Here is a 19,726-nt window from a genome sequence, read left to right on the forward strand (position 1 = left end):
CCTCACTTATGCCATGAAAGTTAACTCAGATCTTCACCATGGTAGAGAAGGCAGGCAGAAACAACAGTAGTGGCTCTCCTGTGATCCTCCTTCATGAGTTTTGTTCTTTTTCGTGAGTTTTCACTTCCCTGTTCACGATTTTCTCTGGGAAACTCCTAGCTTGGAGTCAGTGCTGCAGAGTGACAATAATGCAGCAGAAAATGGAGATTAAAAGCTTTTTTGTCGTATCCCTGGTGGGGGTGAATGCTGAGTGTGCTTCTCAGGAGACCCTGGAGAGGGATACGTGGCTTGTGGTGAAAAATTCACATAGTACATGATTACAGAAAGAGAGAGAGATCTTCTTAATCCTTTTATCTTGGTTTTTTGTTTTTGTTTTTTTCCTTTTCTTTTCTCTTGGCTAGAAAGAAACAAGCTGGCAGCACACTTCTCAAAATCCCCCTATCTTCTGTGCCTAAGCACTGGTCTCTGTGGGCCTGGCTGCTTTGTGTTGGTGCGCTATCCGACAAACTTGCTTTGTTTTTTTCTTCACAGTCACTTTCCTTCCACACCAGTATTTCCCAAATGTCACTTTTCCCCCTCCTATCTCACGTTTTCCCCATTAGCTTGGAATTGTTGCCACAGACCTCAGGACTAACGTGCCCGACAATTATGTTGTTATTAGCAAAGGTTCCCTCCCCTAAGAAGAGTCTCCTCGCAAGTTAGTTAATGATGTTTTTATTAGCATATATTTTGGTTCATGGTGCCCTAAGTAGCTTCTAATTACAATGCTTTGTTTGAATACCTTGGGTGGCTGCCAGCTTTCCATTTTGCCAGCTGAGGAATATCGTAGCGAACAGGGAGTCTGAGGGCCGTGTTTCTCGGGCAGGAAAATTTATCTCTGTCCTTTTTAAATTCACTGTGTTGAACTCTGTGACTTTTAATTTTGTTTAATAGAAGAGGCTTCAATAACTTGAGCCCAGTTTAAAGCTCGATAGGAATTATCCTGAGTTGTGGGCTTTTTCTTTTTTTGTTTTTTAACCCTCTCCATTTCCAGGAAAAGACTGACTGATGACATGTCCACAGCTTTTTATAGCTGCCTCTTTTGTGAGTGGCAGTAGTTGTCCTGGTGATTCAGAGACAGTGTCACAACACCATCTATCAATGACTTGAATTATTTCTGCAGGCAAAACACAGCCTGAATTTGGCTCTGTGGTGTCATTAAAGTGGCTCTGATGGTCTGCACAGCTCAGTCGGAGTGGGGGTGGCTCATTGCATGTGGTGCAAGGACCTCTTGCATGCTGCAGATGTTGACAGCTGATTTGGCAGGGTGTGAGAGCACAAGTGGCATTAGAGCTAGCAAGCGAATATGTTACTTTTACTATTTTCAGTGTGAGCATAAAGCATGATAAATTGTTTAAGGGATGCATTTGAATATGCTTTTTTCCCAAGCTTCAGCAAACTTGCAGCACTTGTAGCTTGATGATGAGGCATGGTTTTGGTGTAGTGTCTTTTGCATCCTTTGTTTAATGACCGTAAACTTGAGAATGGCTAAGCACAGGTCGCTTCTGTTACATTGCAAAAAGTTTGTTTTCTGCCTGTTTAAAATACCTTTAAAAGGTTAACCTAAAATGTTGAGATTTTTCCTTCTTCAGTGGAAGAATTCTTAGACATTGGAAAAAAATGCTCACTCTTATATATATATATATATATATATTTTTTTTTTTTTTAATCTTCAATTTAAGTAGCAAAAAATACCTGTAGATCAGAGACAGATCTTTCCTGATTTACTCAGCTTGCAAATCCTGAGAACTGGAATTTCAGCCTTCAATCATGTAAGGAAAACTCCTTAAGGTTTTAAAATGCTAAGTGATATCTGAAAGTGGCTTTCATGCATAGCATTTTTCCCATTTGCTCTTTGCCAGCTGAGAATGTCAGGAATTTTGTATCCCTCCCTGTTCGAGAAGCTTGTGTGTCAGGATAATCTGTTTAATGCTCTTGGGTTTTGCCTTTGCTTCTCTCTGCACCACCACAATTTTCTGTTTGTTGGCAGCCACTACCTTGAAGGTGGCAGGAGTGAGGCATGTGACTGCCCACACTTGGGCAAGTGTACTTCAGGTGGTGTTTGGGACCGGACTGAAGGGGTTTTGTAGGAGTGGCCTGGCAGGAAGGGCCAAGGGCAGGAGAAGCAGGATCCCCAAAATCACCTGCAGAGGTGTGGGAATGGCCTGCTGAGCGAGGGGACTGACTTATGTTTAAGATAAGAGCCCAGAAAGTGTGAGTGTGTGTAATAGGAAGGGGAAGGAAGTTGCAGGGCTGTGACGCTGCCCGCACGTCTCAGCAAGCAGCTGAGCCAGAGGCTGTGGCTGTCCTTGCCATTAGTGGCACCCAGAAAAGAGTAAGTGTAAGGATCTCTGACCTTGAGAGGAGCTAAGTGGTTTGGTCTTGGCCACTCAGATGCAACATATGTCAGAGAGCAGCTTCATAGGAAAGGGAATGAAATTTAGTCAAATGATCACAGCTGTCAGGAAGCAAATCTTGTGCTGCTGTGCACCTGCAGGTGCTTGAGAAGGCACTGTGTAGGAAAATCGTAGCTGAATTCAAGGTGTGTAATACTGAGCACAGGTGTGATTCTGCTCAGTCTGTGCACCCTTACCCTTTCCAGCTGTGCTTATGGACAGAACTATAATCCTTTTGCAGTGAGAACAGGTGATGTTCTTTACAGTCTAGAAGAGTAAAAGCAACCAAATACAGGAGTTTGGTGGTTCTAGTTGTTGCTTTTGCTTTTTTGCCTCTTGACTGTGGAGTTGGGAAGAAGCAGCCCTGCTGTGGCAGTATGCCAGTCCTGGGATATAGCACCACAGGACGGTGCAAAGAGCTGCTGACATGAATTAATGTTCCCTGGTGTGCCTGGCAGATTGAATGAATCCCAACTGTCTTCAGCAGCATTTGTCAGCCTGTGTATAAACAAGCAGGAGTGGTAGTTTTTATTTCTGTGTTCATTTGGCCTCTGTTTTGCTTTCTAAATCAGCATTACGTTGTCAGGGTTAAGAGACATCCACTACCACAGCTCAGGTGTGATTTACGCTGTGTTCCCTTGATTTTGGTTTTCTGTTCCAAGTATGATGTGACGGTTTTCCTTCTTCCCCATTCTTTACTGTTAGTAGAGATTACCTGTGACCAAATACACCCCTTTGTGATGAGATGCACAGGCAGCAGAAAGCAAAATACTACACAGCTTTTAAATAGGTGGGAAATTCCTTACTGGCTGCTTGGTTCCGTCTTTCTGTCCTTTGCAAGGGCAAAGCTTCTGTTGCTTCATTGAGATGGCCAGATGAGGGGTTGCAGAATCCCAAATAACTCTTGGAATCGATGAGAGAAACTCTGCTTGCGTTTGCACCATGTAAGACTGAATTTGCACTCTGTACTATGGGGCTCCACAGCTGTAAAGGGTTGGGCAGCTTCTATTTGGACCCTTAGAAAAAAAGGGATTCTGCTTTCAAATGAAATTTCATAATGCACATGTGGCCCCACTTCTTTGCTTGGTGTCAGAGCCAATGAACCACAAGTGCAAAATGGATGTGTTGGTAGAGGAGCACAAGGAAGAAGGTGCTCTGAGCCCAGTCAGCGTTGTGCCAGGATTCAGGTGACTGTAGGTACAGAGCACAGTGTGTCTCTGAGGAGGAGTCCTGAAAGTCTGCATGAAGTAATTGATTCTGGGTTTTGGCATATCTTTGGTAAAATAAGTTTCTTATTTATATTTTGAGTGGTACTTTCAGCCTAGTTGTTGGACTGGAAGATGTACCCCTGCAGCTTGAGCATGGCATTGTGTGGGTTAGCAACCTCAGACTTACCAGTTGTTATCAACCTCTCCAAAAGCAAAATGGGACTAATGAGTGATGCAGTTGGTCAAATAGGCAAACTTCTTTTTGGTGGACATTGAATGAGAGGCATGAAACTTCTAAATTCTCACAGTAGGTAACCTGCTAATGGTAGTTTACTCATTATACAGAGATGGGAGGTGTTCCCAGTGCTTAGAAGGTGGAAAGCAGTTGAGATGAAGTTTGGTAGTTTAAGTACCAAGGTTCTGTATTTTTTGCTCCTAACAAAAATATATGCTGTAAAGTTGTAGGTGAGATTTTAGATTTTTTTTTTTTTTTTTTGGGGGGGGGGGTGTGGGGGGAGGGTGCAGAACAGGGGAGAAAAGCCACCTCTGATTGTATTCTCCAATTAAAGGATGATCATGTGAGTATGATGCAGCCATGAGAATGGGGTCAGGGGATGTGCAGTTAAGGCTGTTCCATTACTATAATGCTGCATAGAGACCTGGTCACCAGCAGTCAGGCAAGATGAACTAAAGCTGGACCAGGCACAAGAAAAGGTGATTAGACCCTGATTTCTCCCTTTTACATTATCTTCAGAGTGGAAGAGCCCGGTACAGCAGACTGGCAAGTTAAATCTGCAGGATTGTCACTCTATATTAATATTTCAGCTAAAGGCAAGCAGCGATCCCTAAGTTTTACTAAGTCAAGGTGCAAGCAAATTACAAGTAATTTAGTAATTAGGAATTCAAAATGTTATTAATTGTCAAACTAATATGATCCCCGTGGCAGTATAATGAAAAAAAGAAAACTAATTATTTTAGGCAGAAAATTGATCACCTTTTGAAATGGGTTAGGAGTGTGATTATTTGTGCTGGTGGGAGCTGATGGACATCTCTTTCTGGTCTGTGTTTTCCTGTTAGGCCAAGGGGATGTGAGCTGCTGCTGGCTGCAGGAAGGGGTGGCATCTGCCAGAGCGCTGCTCTCGGCTGCAGGTTATGGGGGGGCCGATTCCCTGGAAAGTTGGGGCTGTAACCTGAGTGTCCGTGTGGCAGAGCCGGGAGTGGCTGCCTGAGCATTTTTAGGTGGCCCTTCTCAAGCAGAGCTGTTCTTATGCCAAATCTCAAACTGCTTGTTTCTCCTGATTTTCTTGGGAATTTCTGGATACCGAAATGCTGAGCTATAAAATCAAGGTGATAGACATTGTCATTTATAATACAGAAGGTAGTCCCATGAGATTTAATTTTGTGAGCCGTTTTTTTGTGTGTCACTTGTTTTGGGCATCTGTCCCACATTTGGTCCTTGGCAGGTGAAAAATGTGCAGATTAGTATTTTGTATCCCTTTAATTAATTTGGTGTGACTCTCTTTTTCCAATTAATTAGGCCAGAAAAATGTTCAAGAGGACTTTGCTTTTGGGCACTGATTTAAATGAAAAATTAAACATAATTATTTGAGTGATATTGGAAAATTCATGTTCATGAAGCACATTTGTTAAGAGTCTAGATCACGAAACTCATGCAGTTAAAATTTTTCAGCCTCTCTTGATTTATTCAGTGTTGCAAGGAGGCTTTTCCTGTTTTCTTGTAGAAAACAGTGATTTCTTGTGGCTGGGACACAGTGTATTGTCATGTTTGTTTATAAGCCTGTATAAGAGAATGACAAAAGGGCATTTTTTTTGTTGTTCTGTTTGTTTTAAATTATTTTTATTTTTGCTTTCTGGCAATGACACTGCAAATAGTCTTCAGTGACACAGCTATTAAGTGAAGTGTTCCTGTCAGCTGGTCAGAAGTAAATGGAGAGAAATTCCAAAGATGTTGTGCAGGTTCTCAGTGTGCTTTCAGGATCAGTCTTGAAGGAATTTGGAGTATGTGAGTTTAATTGCATGGCTCACTATGAAGTGTGATTACTGTTATCTGAGAACTAGATTAAAATGTAATCTAGATTAAGACCAAATCAGCATGTGTGTAGGGTATGTATGGTTTTTTCCTGGAGTTTACAGACTGGGAGGAGTGTGCATACACCATGAAAGGTCAGATGTACCCTCCACAGTTAAGGTCCCTGACTTTCAGCCTACTTCAACACAATACTTATATTGAGGAGAAGGTCTTGGAGGTTCTTGAAGATCGTAGGAGATAATTTCTAGTTGCAGGCATTCAGTGAGCCAAGCAGGCAAGATGCCCTCCTAGACTTTGTGATTAGGAAGGACTTGCTGGATGTGGTACTAGGTGGGATGCCTTGGCCAGTGATCATGAAACAAGTAATGAGTCCAGTGTTTGCTTTAGACCTCCTCTGCTGTTAACATACTTTAAAGAGCCCGTTTTTGCTATCTGAAGTGATGCCTCAAGTTGTCAGTGTTTAAGAAGCATTTGGACAATGCCCTTAACAAGACGCTTTAACTTTTGGCCAGCCCTGAATTGATCAGGCACTTGGTCTACATGATTGTTGTAGGTCCATTCCAACTGAAATGCTCTGTTCTAACATCCTGAAAAATTCTGTCGTGATTTAGGAGCCTAAAAATTTTGGAAAGCATTTATTGCATTAAGCATGGAAGTAATAAAGCTACACACTTAAAACCCAGAAAGAACACATCTACCCAACTCCCTCAGGATCTTGGCTGATCCCATTTCTTCAGACCACGCTTCTTGACTGATTCCTCTTTTCTTTTCTCATCCTCTTTCCTGCTGTTTTCTCTTATTAATGAGCTCTCCCACCTGCCTCGCTCCCCAAAACACTTCAGTACTTGACCATCTGTCACTGCTGCTGTGCATCCATGCTGTTATAAAAGAAAGCGCCGACCTTGAGCTGGTGTGCGTGATCTGTGATAAATAGCTTACAAACTGGCAAGTGAACCGGCACGGCAAATAAATTGCCTGATACACTGCACGTGAAACAGCAAGAAATGTGGAGGCTGCTGAAAATCTAAACGCTCAGTCAGTAGGTACAGTTCTGGGAAAGAGATGTGTCCAGTAAGTGTGCAGAGGTTTGCAGTGTAATATGTGGATCTGTGGGCAGTGAGGTTCAGACCCTGCCCCAGTAATGTATTTGATTTAGGCACTGACTTCAGTTACTAGCTGCAGCTTAATATGCTGCTTTTGCAGATAACTTCCCCCCCCTCCCCCCCCAAATTATAAAATGGCTGTGTGAGCATACTGAGACTGAGTGCATTTTCCAGGAAAGATTATTTTTGGTTTGTTTGAGACTAAGCTTAGTTGAATCAGCAGAAAGACTTTTACTTCCTTTCTCTAATTGTAATTGTAAGCTGAAATTCTAAGTCAGCTGCTTAGTCATTGGTAAATTACTAAACTTTTGCTCTTCTTCAGTTGTTATAACAAACATGTTTCTTTCTTGTTTTTTTTCCTCAAAGAATGTTTTCCTTGAAACAAATGCTGAAGAGTAACTGCAAGAATCCATGTTTTTTGAAATATCTGTCATAGTATAGGATAGGTCAACAAGACAGATGCTCAGATTTTTCTGACAAGTTAATTTGATCCAAGTCATTTGCAATGTTTTATAAAATTCAACCCCAAGCTGAATCCAGTCTTAGACCTACAAAGCAAGACTGTGGTTTGCCAGGGGAAGGGGTTTGGCTTCCAAGTGTAGTTGATCTTCCAGTCAAAACTTGTCCTCAGAGTCCATGCCCTGTAACGGAAATAATGCATTGAATCAATAAGGGCTGGTTGCATAAATTCAGTGGGGTGAAGCACAGCGTGAGATAAAGGAGGTCTGGCTTCTTTGTGTTTAAGGAAATTAAAAGGTGGGTGACCACTGTTAAGGTCTGTTCTCTATGGGATGAAAGAAAGTGGGCGGTCCTGCCATGGCAAGTCTGTGAGACCTGGCAAAGCATGTGATAATTCTGATTTATTAATGATACTTTCTTTGGGGGTTTGTGTTTTAACAGTTCCATTCCTTGGCTCCAATGTACTACCGAGGTTCAGCAGCAGCTGTGATAGTGTATGATATCACCAAACAGGTAAGACCTTTGCCTGTGCTAGCTCCTGTGTTTGGGCTTGAGTTGGAGTTAAACCCCCACAACTGCAGAATTTAATTTGGCGTGCATATGCTTCAGTAGCTTGTGTAGATCTGGGTGAAAGTGCCCAACTGGCTTAAAACATTAAATAAAAACTTCCTGCTTCCACATTGTTTCAACTTCATGCAGACCAAAGGTTGGTGACTGCATTTTGTCAATGTTTCTTTGGGTTTCTGCTGGCTAAGTAGACAGGATTAATGTCCTGCAATACTCCCTACCACCACCTATGTTCTCTGTGTGGAGCTGAATTTTTACTACAAAAAGCTGCTGTTAGCTTTATCAGCTGAGTAGAAATTAAGTTGTTTGCATATTACTGATTTTAAAACAAATTGGTTTTACCTAAGCGTATAATTTCGTGTTTGTATTGCGGGTGTCATGTCTTAATTTTGAAACTGGTAGTGAAATCATAAGCCTCTGACCTTTTGTCTCAACATTATTTATTTAGAATGAAAATTGTATTTTTAGATCCTTAACTCCTCTGGCTCATTTTTCAGGCCGAGGAGGCTAGGAGATTCCAGCTGCATGCCTCTTTCTCTCCTTTTGGAAGATATAGCTGAGTTAGAGGCAGTGCTAGTGGATGGTCAGGAGAGTTCACCAGCATTTTATTCCTTTCTTGCCAGTTGACTTACTTACTATGAGGTTGGGAGGGCTGGTTTGGTTCCCCAGTGCTTTAGTGTAATGATCTATCGCTGGTGGTGGTGGTCACTGTTGTGCTGCAGTGCTGCTCTCCACTGCTAATTTGCCAGGAAAAGGTGAGGAAGAGTGAATCGTGCTGGATTGATACTTTTGATTTAAATATCTTACAGTTGATCTTGTAATATATTGTAAGAATAAAATTTTGTTTTTCCAGCCTTTCTCTAAGCTTCAGTGGAACAGCTGTCAGGATAAAGAGGGGGAAATAGGAGAGGAAAGTCAATGTGTATTTCACTTTCTTATGCTTAATATTCAGTGTTAATCGTTAAAGCAGAATGGACTTTTTTTTTTCCCAAGTGACTGATAAGGCCTTCAGTGATACTGATGCAGTTATTGCTGATTTAGACACAGCTCTTACGTGCATTTCTGAAGGGGAAAAAATTATTTATAATCTCTTTGGAAGCTCACTTCATCAGTAAAAATTTAAACTGTGCATTATAGTTAGAATCTCCAGAAAGAAGTGTTACCTTAAAGCTACTATTTCACTAGTGTAAAGAAATAGAAAAATTACTTTTAAAAGGTAGGTAGCATCAGATAGTTTGATTTTTGTGCTTGGAGGGGAAAAAAAGCCAAGTGAATCGTCACCTCTCTTTTCAGTTTTATAATGAGTAAATTGAAGTTCTCCAGATTGCAGATTTGGAAGTGCAGGGAGGTGGATATTACTGTGGAAGCTCTCCTGGATATTACCAAAAATATGACAGTGGTTGACATGGTAAGCCACTGGACAGAAGTGAAATTAGGCAAATGAAGCTCACATAAAGTGAAGAAAATGAGATACTAGATGAACTGGGGTAGTTTCTTCATCACTGGAAGTTTCATATTCGGTGCCACATTGGAGCAGGGAGGAGGGGAAGTGGAAAAGAGGGAATCATCTAAGTTCAAGGATTATTTTGGAGAAGTCTTATGGCCTAAAGCTTGAAAAGTAAACTGCATAGGGAGATAAATGATCTTCCAGTCTTGTAATCTATGTAGTCATTTTTGCATTAATAATGTCAAAGCTGTGCTCCTTTAAAAAATAGGCAAATGCATTTGCAGAGTGTGCTGGTAGCTTACTTTGTTATTTCTCTGACATAGGATTCATTTCATACTTTGAAAAAATGGGTGAAAGAACTAAAAGAACACGGACCTGAAAACATTGTAATGGCCATCGCTGGAAACAAATGTGATCTTTCTGATATCAGGTAATGCTTTTTGTTGCTGTTGTCATTGCAGTAACTATATTGTTTCTTCCCTTTAGGAAACAATTTTGTTTCATTGTTATAACAGTATATAATTTTGGCCTCCTGTACTAGAATTAGTGATTCTAGCAATGCACAACCTCAACAACAGCACAACTCAAATTATATATTTTTCTTAACCTCTCTTTTATTGCCCTTCCTCTTTATTTGTACAATCTCTACATCCTTTATCTGCTGAATCATTGTGAATGGAAAAAGCTTCTCTTTATTATTTCTCCCTTCCATTCTGTTAAAAGGTGCAAAATGTAGTAAGTGATGAGCAAAACCAGCAATGTAAAGCTGGGATGGCGGGCAAGAGGTAAAAATACTAATCACAGAACTTTGAGAACTTGTGATTTGAAAGAACTGAAACTGTTTCATAATACTGGATGTAGAAAGTGTATTTTGGGGGTTTTTTGGAGCATAACCTCAAGTAAAACTTTCATCCCCTGTATTTACCTCCTAGATAAAAGAGGGAAGGGTTGAATCCACACCCCTGCAGGAGAGCTGAGATGATGCTATTTGGAATAAGAGAAGCTAGAATCACTCTTCTGCTTGTTGGCTCTATTTTGGATTTGCATTTATCCTTTAAGGAAATGGAAGCACATTCTGCTGTACAGTAGAGATTCTGTTTGTCAGTCCATGACTATTATTTCTTGCTTCATCTATGAGTACAAACCCAGTGATGATAGTTGATGCTTTCCCCTTATGACCTCATAGGCTCTCATGGTTCTTCAGAGACATCCCCATGTGTTCAGTTATTGTTACTTTGGCCCAGACTCACCAGAGCTCTGGAGCATGTGTGTAACTTCGAGTGCTGCAGTGCTTTATTGAATCAAGGCCTATGCGAGGGTTTCATCTGTGTGGGTTTTGTTTTGTTCTCTCCCCTGCCACTGCCAGCCGTGAACCAACACAAAGTTGCAACTCATTGCTTTCTGTAAGTAGTGAACAAGCCCTGATTCTGGCAAACTTCTGGTTTTTGTTGGGCTAAGAATCAGGGACACAGATGTATTGGCATCTCCTACGTGGTGTTGCGATATGCTGGTCAACATGTTGAAACTGAGTCCTACAAAAATTTTCAGATAAGAAGGAGAAAAAAGAGGAAAGGATGGTTATAAAAATAAAACCAAAAGCAAGTTAGCACAAGTCAGGGGGTTTGGTTGCCCTGAGAGTCACTTTTAAATTTATTGCATAAGTATTCCCAACAATACAGTTGCCAGCTTAACTCAAGGGTCATAAATTTGGAGATGGTGACAAATGGCAACAATTGAAAATGAGTCCATAATCAGTCCTCTTCCTGCTTGCTGTTGCACGAGTTGAAGACTTAAAAAAAATCCTGCATCCCAGAAATGTTGTGAAAGTACTGAGCTTCCTCACAGACCAACTGTGATCTGTGATGTTCTCACCATATTATCATCGACCATTACCTGTGGTTTACTGATTGCTGATCATCCAGTTCTTGCTCCTGTTCAGCCAGTGTGGTATTTCTTTAGAGAGACCCAGACAACCATCGATGGCAAAAGGCAAGAGCCTGCTCTTTGTCCGGGGGGGCAGTTATAGCTTTATTTGGTCCAGAGCTCCTTTAGCTCCTTCCCCGTCCCCACCAGTGCCAGAGACACTGAGGCCTGAGCCGTCCCGGGGCTTTTTCCCCGGGGGGAAGGGGCTAGAGGCAGGGACAAGCCACTACCCCATCAGGGATAAAGTGGGAATGGAACAGAGTTGGGTTACATTCCAGTGTGGGGGATGGGTGAGGCTGAGCAGGGACGAACCACGGGATACAGTTTCCACGGGGAACAGGGGATACAATAGAAAAACATTACAGACCCCAATATAAAAATGAAACACAATATAAACCTAATGAATGCGCTACAACGAGCCGGTGTAGCTCTTCCTTGCACAAATTGTTTTGCTGTGCAAATGGTCGTCATTGTACTCCATGAGCTAATGTCTCTTAATTTTTTTGGCTTTTATGGGAGAGAACATTTTTTTCTCCTCATAGTTATGAATAGTTTTGGTAATATTTTTTTGTGAAGTAGTTCTTTCTTCATCCCCCCAATTTATTTTCTTTCTGAAGTTATCCATTGATTTCCAGCTAAAGTTATTTTGGTGGAAAATAGAGTAGACTATCTCATATGTGATATATATTCACAGTTGTTCCAGAAATCTGATTGTTTATGCAATGCATGCAGCTGTTTGCATTCTCTGTCTGCTTTATGTCTTCAGATTTACTTCAGTAAAAATGGTTTTAGGTAAAACATGTCACCAAATTATCAGATTGTTTCCAATGAGTAGAAAATACACATGCCTTTAGGCACAGAGAATTTACAAGGAAGATAATGTGAGCACACAGGAGCAAGCTGCTGTTTGTATGCATTTTTGGCATCTCTCCTTGGTTTTGTAGAGCTTTTGGCAGATGTTTTGCTGGATATCAGAGAGACAGCTGCTTTTAAGACCAATGTGAATAGATGGAAAGGTCAGGCTGACCTGGTTCAAGTTGATTTGATTCTGCCATCTCTATGAGTGTAGGAGATGATGTAAGGAGGAATTAATGTATTTCTCATAATAATTGACCATGTTACCCTCCCCATTTGGCACCAAAAATTTGGTTTTGAGCTGCCAAGATGTATTTGGGACACTTAGGGGTCACACTACTTTTCCTCGATGTTGTTAATAAGCTATCAGCAATTCTTGGTGCTCCGTTGAAGCAAATTTCTTCTCCACTTTGAATTTCTACAGATAGGCAAGCAATTTTATCAAGTATAAATCCTCATCTTTGTTGTAGTACTGTCAACTCTTAGAACTGCTGAATGTTCAGCATATTTCTAAGTAATAGGAATAAGGCTTTTACCAGGCTTCCTTCTGATGTGTCCTGTTCTTCTGATGGGTCATTAAAAAGTATTTTCAAAGACAGGAGATGAAACTTCAATGCTAAAATGGTGTAAGTGTCCATAATACTTTTTTGAGCATTATAGAATTCAATAGTTGTAACAGCAGCTAGGAAGTGTTCACTTCCCTAAAAATGCGGTTCACCTTCTTAACAAACTGTATTCACTGGAAATCCTTGGTTAAGAGAATTCAGCAGAATTTCATGCTCAGATACTAATTCTATGCATCCATAATATTTCCTTATTCCATAATTTATCTGTACTTCTTTAAATCCTTTGACGTGGTCCTTTACAACATCCTTCTCTCTAAACTGGAAAGATGGATTTGATGGGTGGCCTGTCTGATGGATAAGGAGTTGGTTACGCTGTCACATCCAGAGGGTAGTGGTCAGTGGCTCAGAGTCCTGATGGACGCCAGTGGTGTCCCTTGGGGATCCGTATTGGGACCAGGGTTATTTAATACCTTCAATAATGACACAGACGAAGGGATCAAGTGCACCCTCAGCAGTTTGCTGGTGACACCAAGCTGAGTGATGTGTCTGACGTGCTCATACTGGGAGGAGATTGTACGAGGAGTCTCTGGATTGGTATACTGGAGCTGTGGGGCCAAGTAGTTGGTGCAGATTCTGCTGTTGCTCAAACATCAGGAATAGTGGTGGTTACAGATAGCGGCACACGTGGGCAGATCCAGCTCTGCCACCTGGCTCAGGGACATACAAGGCTAGCATAGGGCTAGCTTGTTTAAAGCAGAGGTCTTTTTGAATGCTATAAACTGCATATGCCAGCTTTTGACATATGAGGTATTGGTTGCAAAATGAGGGTGGCTCTGCTGGTGATTTTAAGATGGTGTCACTTTGGTGAAATGGCACCGAATGGTGTCTTTCCCCAGTGAACTGGCACTCACAGATTGCTGTTGCTGATGTTCTTGAAGTCAGTGGTTTTCATATATATTTCAGGATCTCTCGTTTCCTTGCTGCTTGCAAAGACCAAGACATACGATGCTCTTTTCATCCACAACAGTTGTACCCTATCTTGGTTGAACACTTGGCATGTGGAGAGTGCTTTTCTTATCAAAGTCAAATATAAAACACAAACAAATGTGATTTTCTTTTAATTACCTTCCTTTTCTCAAGGCATAGATTCAACTGCAAGTTATAGACAACTGCAGATTGATCAATTTTGTTGAAATATTGATATATATGAATAAGATGATCTAAATGCCATATGAAGAAAGATAGTACTGTTTTTATGGAGACAAAGAGCTTATTAATGCTTTTCTGATCAGGGTGTTTTTGGGGTTGTTTGGGTTTTTTCCTAAAAATTAACTTTTTTTTTTTTTTTTTTAATTTGGCTTCTTTTATTTATAAAAGTTTTAATTTTTTTTTTCCAGGGAGGTTCCTATGAAGGATGCCAAAGAATATGCAGAATCTATAGGTGCAATTGTTGTTGAAACCAGTGCAAAGAATGCTGTTAACATTGAAGAACTTTTTCAAGGCATAAGTAAGTAAAAGTTCCTTTTAATGAATTAATTTTGATTTTTTAGAAGCTTTCTGAAAATAGCTGTCTGTTTCAGGTCTATAAACTATTTTCCCCAAGGACATCAATAAATCCTACGAAGCCTGTGGTATGGCTGCTATTTATGCAGATGTAAACTAAGAACAACTTTGAATACACCAGAGCAAAACATAGTAGATAGTAGATACAGGGTAAGCCTGTTCCTTCTAAAATTGTATATAAATCCTGGCCTGGGTCACATCTGCAGTTTCAGACCAAGCCTGCTGTAGAGGCAATACTGTTGATCTTATCATCATGTTGCTAAAAAACTTAAATGTTGATAAATGCTTCTGGAGGGCATTGGCAAGTAGAAGGTAGTCATTGCTGTGGAATACATTAAAAACTCCCAAACAGATACATTTCTCTCCAGGCCTTCTAAACACGATGAGACTGGCACTTGTCATGAGGAGAAGAAAAACTGTCCTGTTCAGTTTGCCCTCCAGGGGTTCCAGTGCTGGTCACTGCTTTCAAGTGGGAGGGAACCTCACTTCCTTCCACTTCCAGCCTTGCAGGCTGGAAGGGACCGCATGAGAACTTGAGTCCAACTTTCTGCCCAAGCAGACTTGGTAGTGAATTCAGACCAGATTACTCAGGCCATTGTCTGTCTGGGTCCCAGAGCAGAGGTTCCACAACCTCCTTGGGCAGTTGTTCAAATAGTTCTCATAGTGACATCCCCACATCAAGCCAGAGCCTATTCTTATTCAATTTGCTCCTTGTCCTCGGTGCACCTCACTGAAGAGCCTAGTTCAGTTTCTCAGCAGCCCTTCCCATGGGTACTGACCGGCCGCTTTGTGGCCCACCAAAGCCACTGTCTCCAGGCTGAGGTAGCCCTGTTTCCTCAGCCTCTCCTCACAGGGCAAATCCTCCAGCCCTCACTGTCTTGCAGCCCTCCTCTGAGTTTGTGCCACCTTGTCAACATTTCTCTTGTGTTGTGGGGCCCAAAGCACGTGTGACCCAGCAGGTGTTAGACCACATCTAAAAGGGGATAACTACTTTGCATAATGTTCTGTCTTGGCTCCTGTGGCTTGCTGCTGGCTGTCTCTGCTGCCAGAGCGTGCTGCTGGCTCATGCTCAGATTGCTTCCCTCAGGTCCTTTTTGGGCAGAGCTGCTTCCCAGGCAGCCAGTCCCCAGCCTCTCTCATAGCCAGGGGCTCTTCCTTCCCACAAGTAGTGCTTGGCATTTGTCCTTTCTGAAGTACGTAAAGGCTCCTTTTGACCCACATCTGCCTCCAGCCTAAGGCCCTCTGAAGAGCAGCCCTGCCCTCAAGGTTACTGAATGCACCTCTGGGTGTCATCTGAGGTTCAGAACCTTCAGGCTCTGATAAAAGGTACTAAACAAAGTAACTGGCCTCTGGGTGGACACGTGCTGTTAACCACTGACCTTTGAGTCTGATGTTCCAGCCAGCTACTCACACAGCTAACAGTCTGCCTCTCTGGACTGTAACATCCCAACTTGGATGTACCAGGACGCTGTAGGGAGAAGTATCAAAAGCCTTGCCAAAGTCAAGGTAAATAACATCCAGTGCTCTCCCAGTCATGTTGTCATGGAGGGCAACCAGGATGGCTGGACATGGTTAACCCTTGATAAGTCCGTGCTGACTGGTCCTGCGCATCTTCTTCATCTTCTTATGCTCAGAAGCAGCTTCTCAGAGGATTTGCTCTGTGGTTTTCCCAGGAAGCAGAGTGAGGCTAAGCAGCCTGTAGACCCATGGCTTGTTATGTCCCTGTTTGAAAGCATTCACCTTTCTCCACAACATTTCAAAAACAACAGGAATGATAAAGAACGGTGTTGCTTCCTATGCATCCTCAGGCTTGTACGGGTTAAGAATTCTTAAGAGCTCCATCTTCTTCCACTACTGCTGTTTCCTCCTCTCCCTGAATCCTCTTCTGGGGTGCAGAGACTTAGGAGACAGCGTGTCCAGACACTCAGCCTTGTTTCCCTGAAGTTTTATTTTGGTTTATTTCACATATTTTTAATCAGCTGATATTGTCTAGCACACTTTGCCTGCATGAGGCCTGTTGAACTGTTTGCTTTGCTTACCATGGGATGTATTTGAAATGGTTAATGAGAACCAGTATTCCTAGAGTACACTACCATTCTTTTGCCTCCTTTTAAAAAGGAGGTGTGTGCCACACGGCTGTCTGGAGGAACTGGTTCTTCCCTGTGATAATTTACTTGTTTGTCTGCATCTGGTGATTGCAGATGTTCTCGCAGAGGAACTCATTCGTGCCACATAATTAGATAATTAGTTTTCATCTTTGATAGGCATTGCTGCAGCTGGCGGTGTGCACTGTCCCTAATAGTGATTATAACAGATGAGGAAAATCAGCTAAATTAAGTTTAGTATGAACTAGATACCCAGGCAAGTGCACTTAATTCCACAGGCAATTACTTCTATATATAGAAATATTTGGTCTCAGTGGATCTACTTGTGACCTTATCAAGCAGATCTTTTCAGCAGAGAGAAAGGAGAGAGTTGGTAGAATATGTTTATAGAAATATAGTGGAAACCAAGTGAAAAATGCTTGATTAGCAGTAGAATTAATTAGTGTGATTGTGACTGTATGGAGAGTATTGATAAGTAACTTTCTGATGCTTTGCACCAGTTCAGTCTTGGTACAGTTTCCAAAAAGTCTGTCTCTGCTTAAGTTGCATGGCAATATTTCTGCCTTTTCAGAGTATGAAATCCTCCTGTGGCAATGTCTGCTACCCTGTTGGCTAATTTTGTTTGCGTGATGCCCTCAAAGTCACGCTGCAGCTTTAGTTTTGCTTTCATGCTGCCTGAGAGCTCCTGCTCTTCTCCCTGTGCTGCTCATGAAGGGCATGGTGCAGCTCCCTGGCCTCTGAACAAGGAAGCAGCAATTTCTGTTTACCTTGGACTTTGCAGGTAGACTGTACGTGTCATCTATTTCACGGTCTAGGTTTGGAAGGATATTCCAACATGTGTGGGGAATTTCTCTGTTAAACCCTCCTTGAAATTGAAAGCCCAAGCAGAAAGGGTAGACTTAATTTTATTTTTGCTAAAAATTTACCTCCTTGCCTATGCTCTTCATTTCCCAGGGGCGTTTTAACACAAAAATTTTTCCTTCCTGAAATGTCTAACAGCTGTCTCTTTCTAGGGACAGTGTTGTGAGTGGAGTTAAATAGCATGATGGAAAAAATGTACTCATAATGATAGAAAGAAGGCATTTAAAAAAAAAAAGGGGAAATAGTACATTTTGTTGACAGCCAGATAAATCTTGGAAAAATCACAGAGATCATAGAAAGATTGCTTCATTTCTAAGGTTATTGTATTACACTGTGCTTAAAAGATTTTTAAAACAAGTTTTCTCTCACAATTTGAGGATTTAGCTGCTTAGAAGGATATCTTCATAGCACAATCTCAACACAAATCTACCGTCCTTAATTTGTCTCAAGAAGATACAAGATGTGAAAGACTAGAATCAGTAAAAGTTTCTGATTTTTTGAAGATGGGTCAAATTTGGCAGGAGAGGAACTCTGCGGTCACTGTACTTGTGTAGATAAGGCTGAGGAGGCAGACTGAGCACGAGAGTCAGCAAAGTCAGTGTTCTCTGCACTGGGAGTTTGCATTGAGCTGAGTAATGGGCTGCAGTTCCCAGGTTCTGTTGTACCCATGGGATTTCAAATGGTAAGCCACTACACTTAGCCTGGGTTTGTTCAGCAGTGCCTGCCTGAAGGCTTTGCTGTGATTGTGAAATATCACGTGACTGATTTATGTATTCATAAACACGTAACGAGTACTTTTAATACAGTTGTATATTCCTCACTTGAGCTAAAATTTTCCCAATGTCTTTCTTTAAAGGTTTTTGACATAAAAAGGGCTGAACATTCAGCGTTTCTTTCATTAGTTCCAGTAGTTTGTTTTTAATAGCTGAGTTTTTATAGGAACAGATGTTATTAACTTTTTATTCCAAACCTGGAAAGAATCTTAGTCACAGTGGCTCCTTGTTGCTGTTTTTTTGGCAGCAGCAAAAATGCCAGGAATGTATTATACAATAGCAGTATAATCAAGTTGTACCTGTGCAGGGGGTCATACCAGTTCTGCGTTGCCCCTTCTTGTTTGTGGGACTTTATCCTACTGACCTTTGCTTGTGCCTGGCTGGTTTTCAAAGACTAAACAAGCCGCCCCGTGTGTACTATCATTTCGTGGCAATCAAACCTTTGCAATTCTCAGACACCTGCTCATTTACCAGCTCAAATAAGCCTTAGTTACCTTGTTCAAATCTGGTCCACGCCCAGCTGTTTCCCTTCAGCCTGTGTGTGTTGCCTGCTGCCTCAGCGTGAAGGTGCCCCAGATAGCAAGGAGCAGATCACGCGGAGCTGCCCTCGGTGCGCGGCAGAGCCGGGGCTGTGGCTCCCTGGTCAACGCCAGGCTGCATCAGGAGCTCTGGAGGGGAGCGGGCGGCGGGACAAGCAAGCCGCTGAAGAATACCTAGCTGAGGGAGACACGAAATAAACTTGGGGTTGAACAAAACAAACATTATGGCCTTGTGTTCTTTTCTTAAAAGTCTGGCAAATCATAGGGCAGTAGGATGGTTTGGGTTGGAAGGGACCTTAAAGATCATCTAGTCCAACTGCCCCACCACAAGCGAGGATGCCACCTAGCAGATCAGGTTGCTCAAGGCCCCCATCCAGCTAAAGTTGGAGATCAATGTGCTGCCAAAGGGGGCGAGATTGAAGCATTTTAACATCTCTGTTGAGGGTGAGAAGGAAGTGGGAAAAACATTATCGGAACAATACGGAGACTGTGCAAAGAGTGGTTAGCATGCTCACTTTTACTGACGCTTGTACTACGAGGAGAGATAAGCTGATGTTTAAAATCCAGATAAGAACAACGTTCTTCCTAGATGAGGCTTCCTAATTAGAGCAGTTTCTGTCTTGGGATTCAGCCTTTCATGTGGTAAATGCTCAGTTAAAAAGTATGAAGTTATTGATTTTCTAATGCCTTGCCAGGAGCTCGTATATTGAATATTTAATGTAACCCAAATACTTGTTTCCTAGAAATACTGGGAGATTAAAAAAACTAAATCAAACTCAATCTCTAGAGTTTACATTTTAACCAGTTGTATACTGGACAAACTAAAGAGGAAGGTATGAAATAGCTGTGGAATGGAGAAGGGATCCTTTCCAGCAGATATTCAATGTTTGCACTGACTCAGATGGGCTTGGATGGGTGGAATTGCAGATGGACAGTCTTCAAGCTTTGTGAGTGATGAGTGTGGTGGTTTTCATCCTTATATCTGCTGATTTGCAGATATCTGTGATGTCCTTTGTAGAGGTCTATGGAAGTTATTTTAAGAAAAGGAAGCACGTTTAGGTTATAAAGAAACTTCACATATGCCATTTTTTAAGGTAGTCCAAACTCATAATTTTTGCACAGGGTTTGAAAGGATGGAAGAACATTGTCCAAACTTATATTTGAGATTATATTCTTTACAGTTTATGTTCCCTGTGTTTCAGGATTAGTTTTCCTCTTGCTTTCAGACTTTAGTGAATGGAGCAAAACTTAATGACCTTTGGACTATTCCTA

General features: G+C 41.7%; 1 protein-coding gene across 5 annotated transcripts in view; it reads left to right on the top strand.

Annotated features, from left to right (window-relative positions):
* The window catches only part of RAB31 (RAB31, member RAS oncogene family), a 74,278-nt gene that overhangs the window by 30,809 nt on the left and 23,743 nt on the right, over positions 1-19,726 (top strand). For all 5 annotated transcript variants that reach the window (XM_040078203.1, XM_040078232.2, XM_040078214.2 and 2 more), the window contains exons 4-6: positions 7,697-7,768; positions 9,593-9,699; positions 14,011-14,120. In XM_040078203.1, the coding sequence (XP_039934137.1) occupies positions 7,697-7,768; positions 9,593-9,699; positions 14,011-14,120 (289 nt within the window). The remainder of the gene's footprint in view (positions 1-7,696; positions 7,769-9,592; positions 9,700-14,010; positions 14,121-19,726) is intronic.

This window comes from Hirundo rustica, chromosome 1, assembly GCF_015227805.2.
Source record: "Hirundo rustica isolate bHirRus1 chromosome 1, bHirRus1.pri.v3, whole genome shotgun sequence".
NCBI lineage: Eukaryota > Metazoa > Chordata > Aves > Passeriformes > Hirundinidae > Hirundo > Hirundo rustica.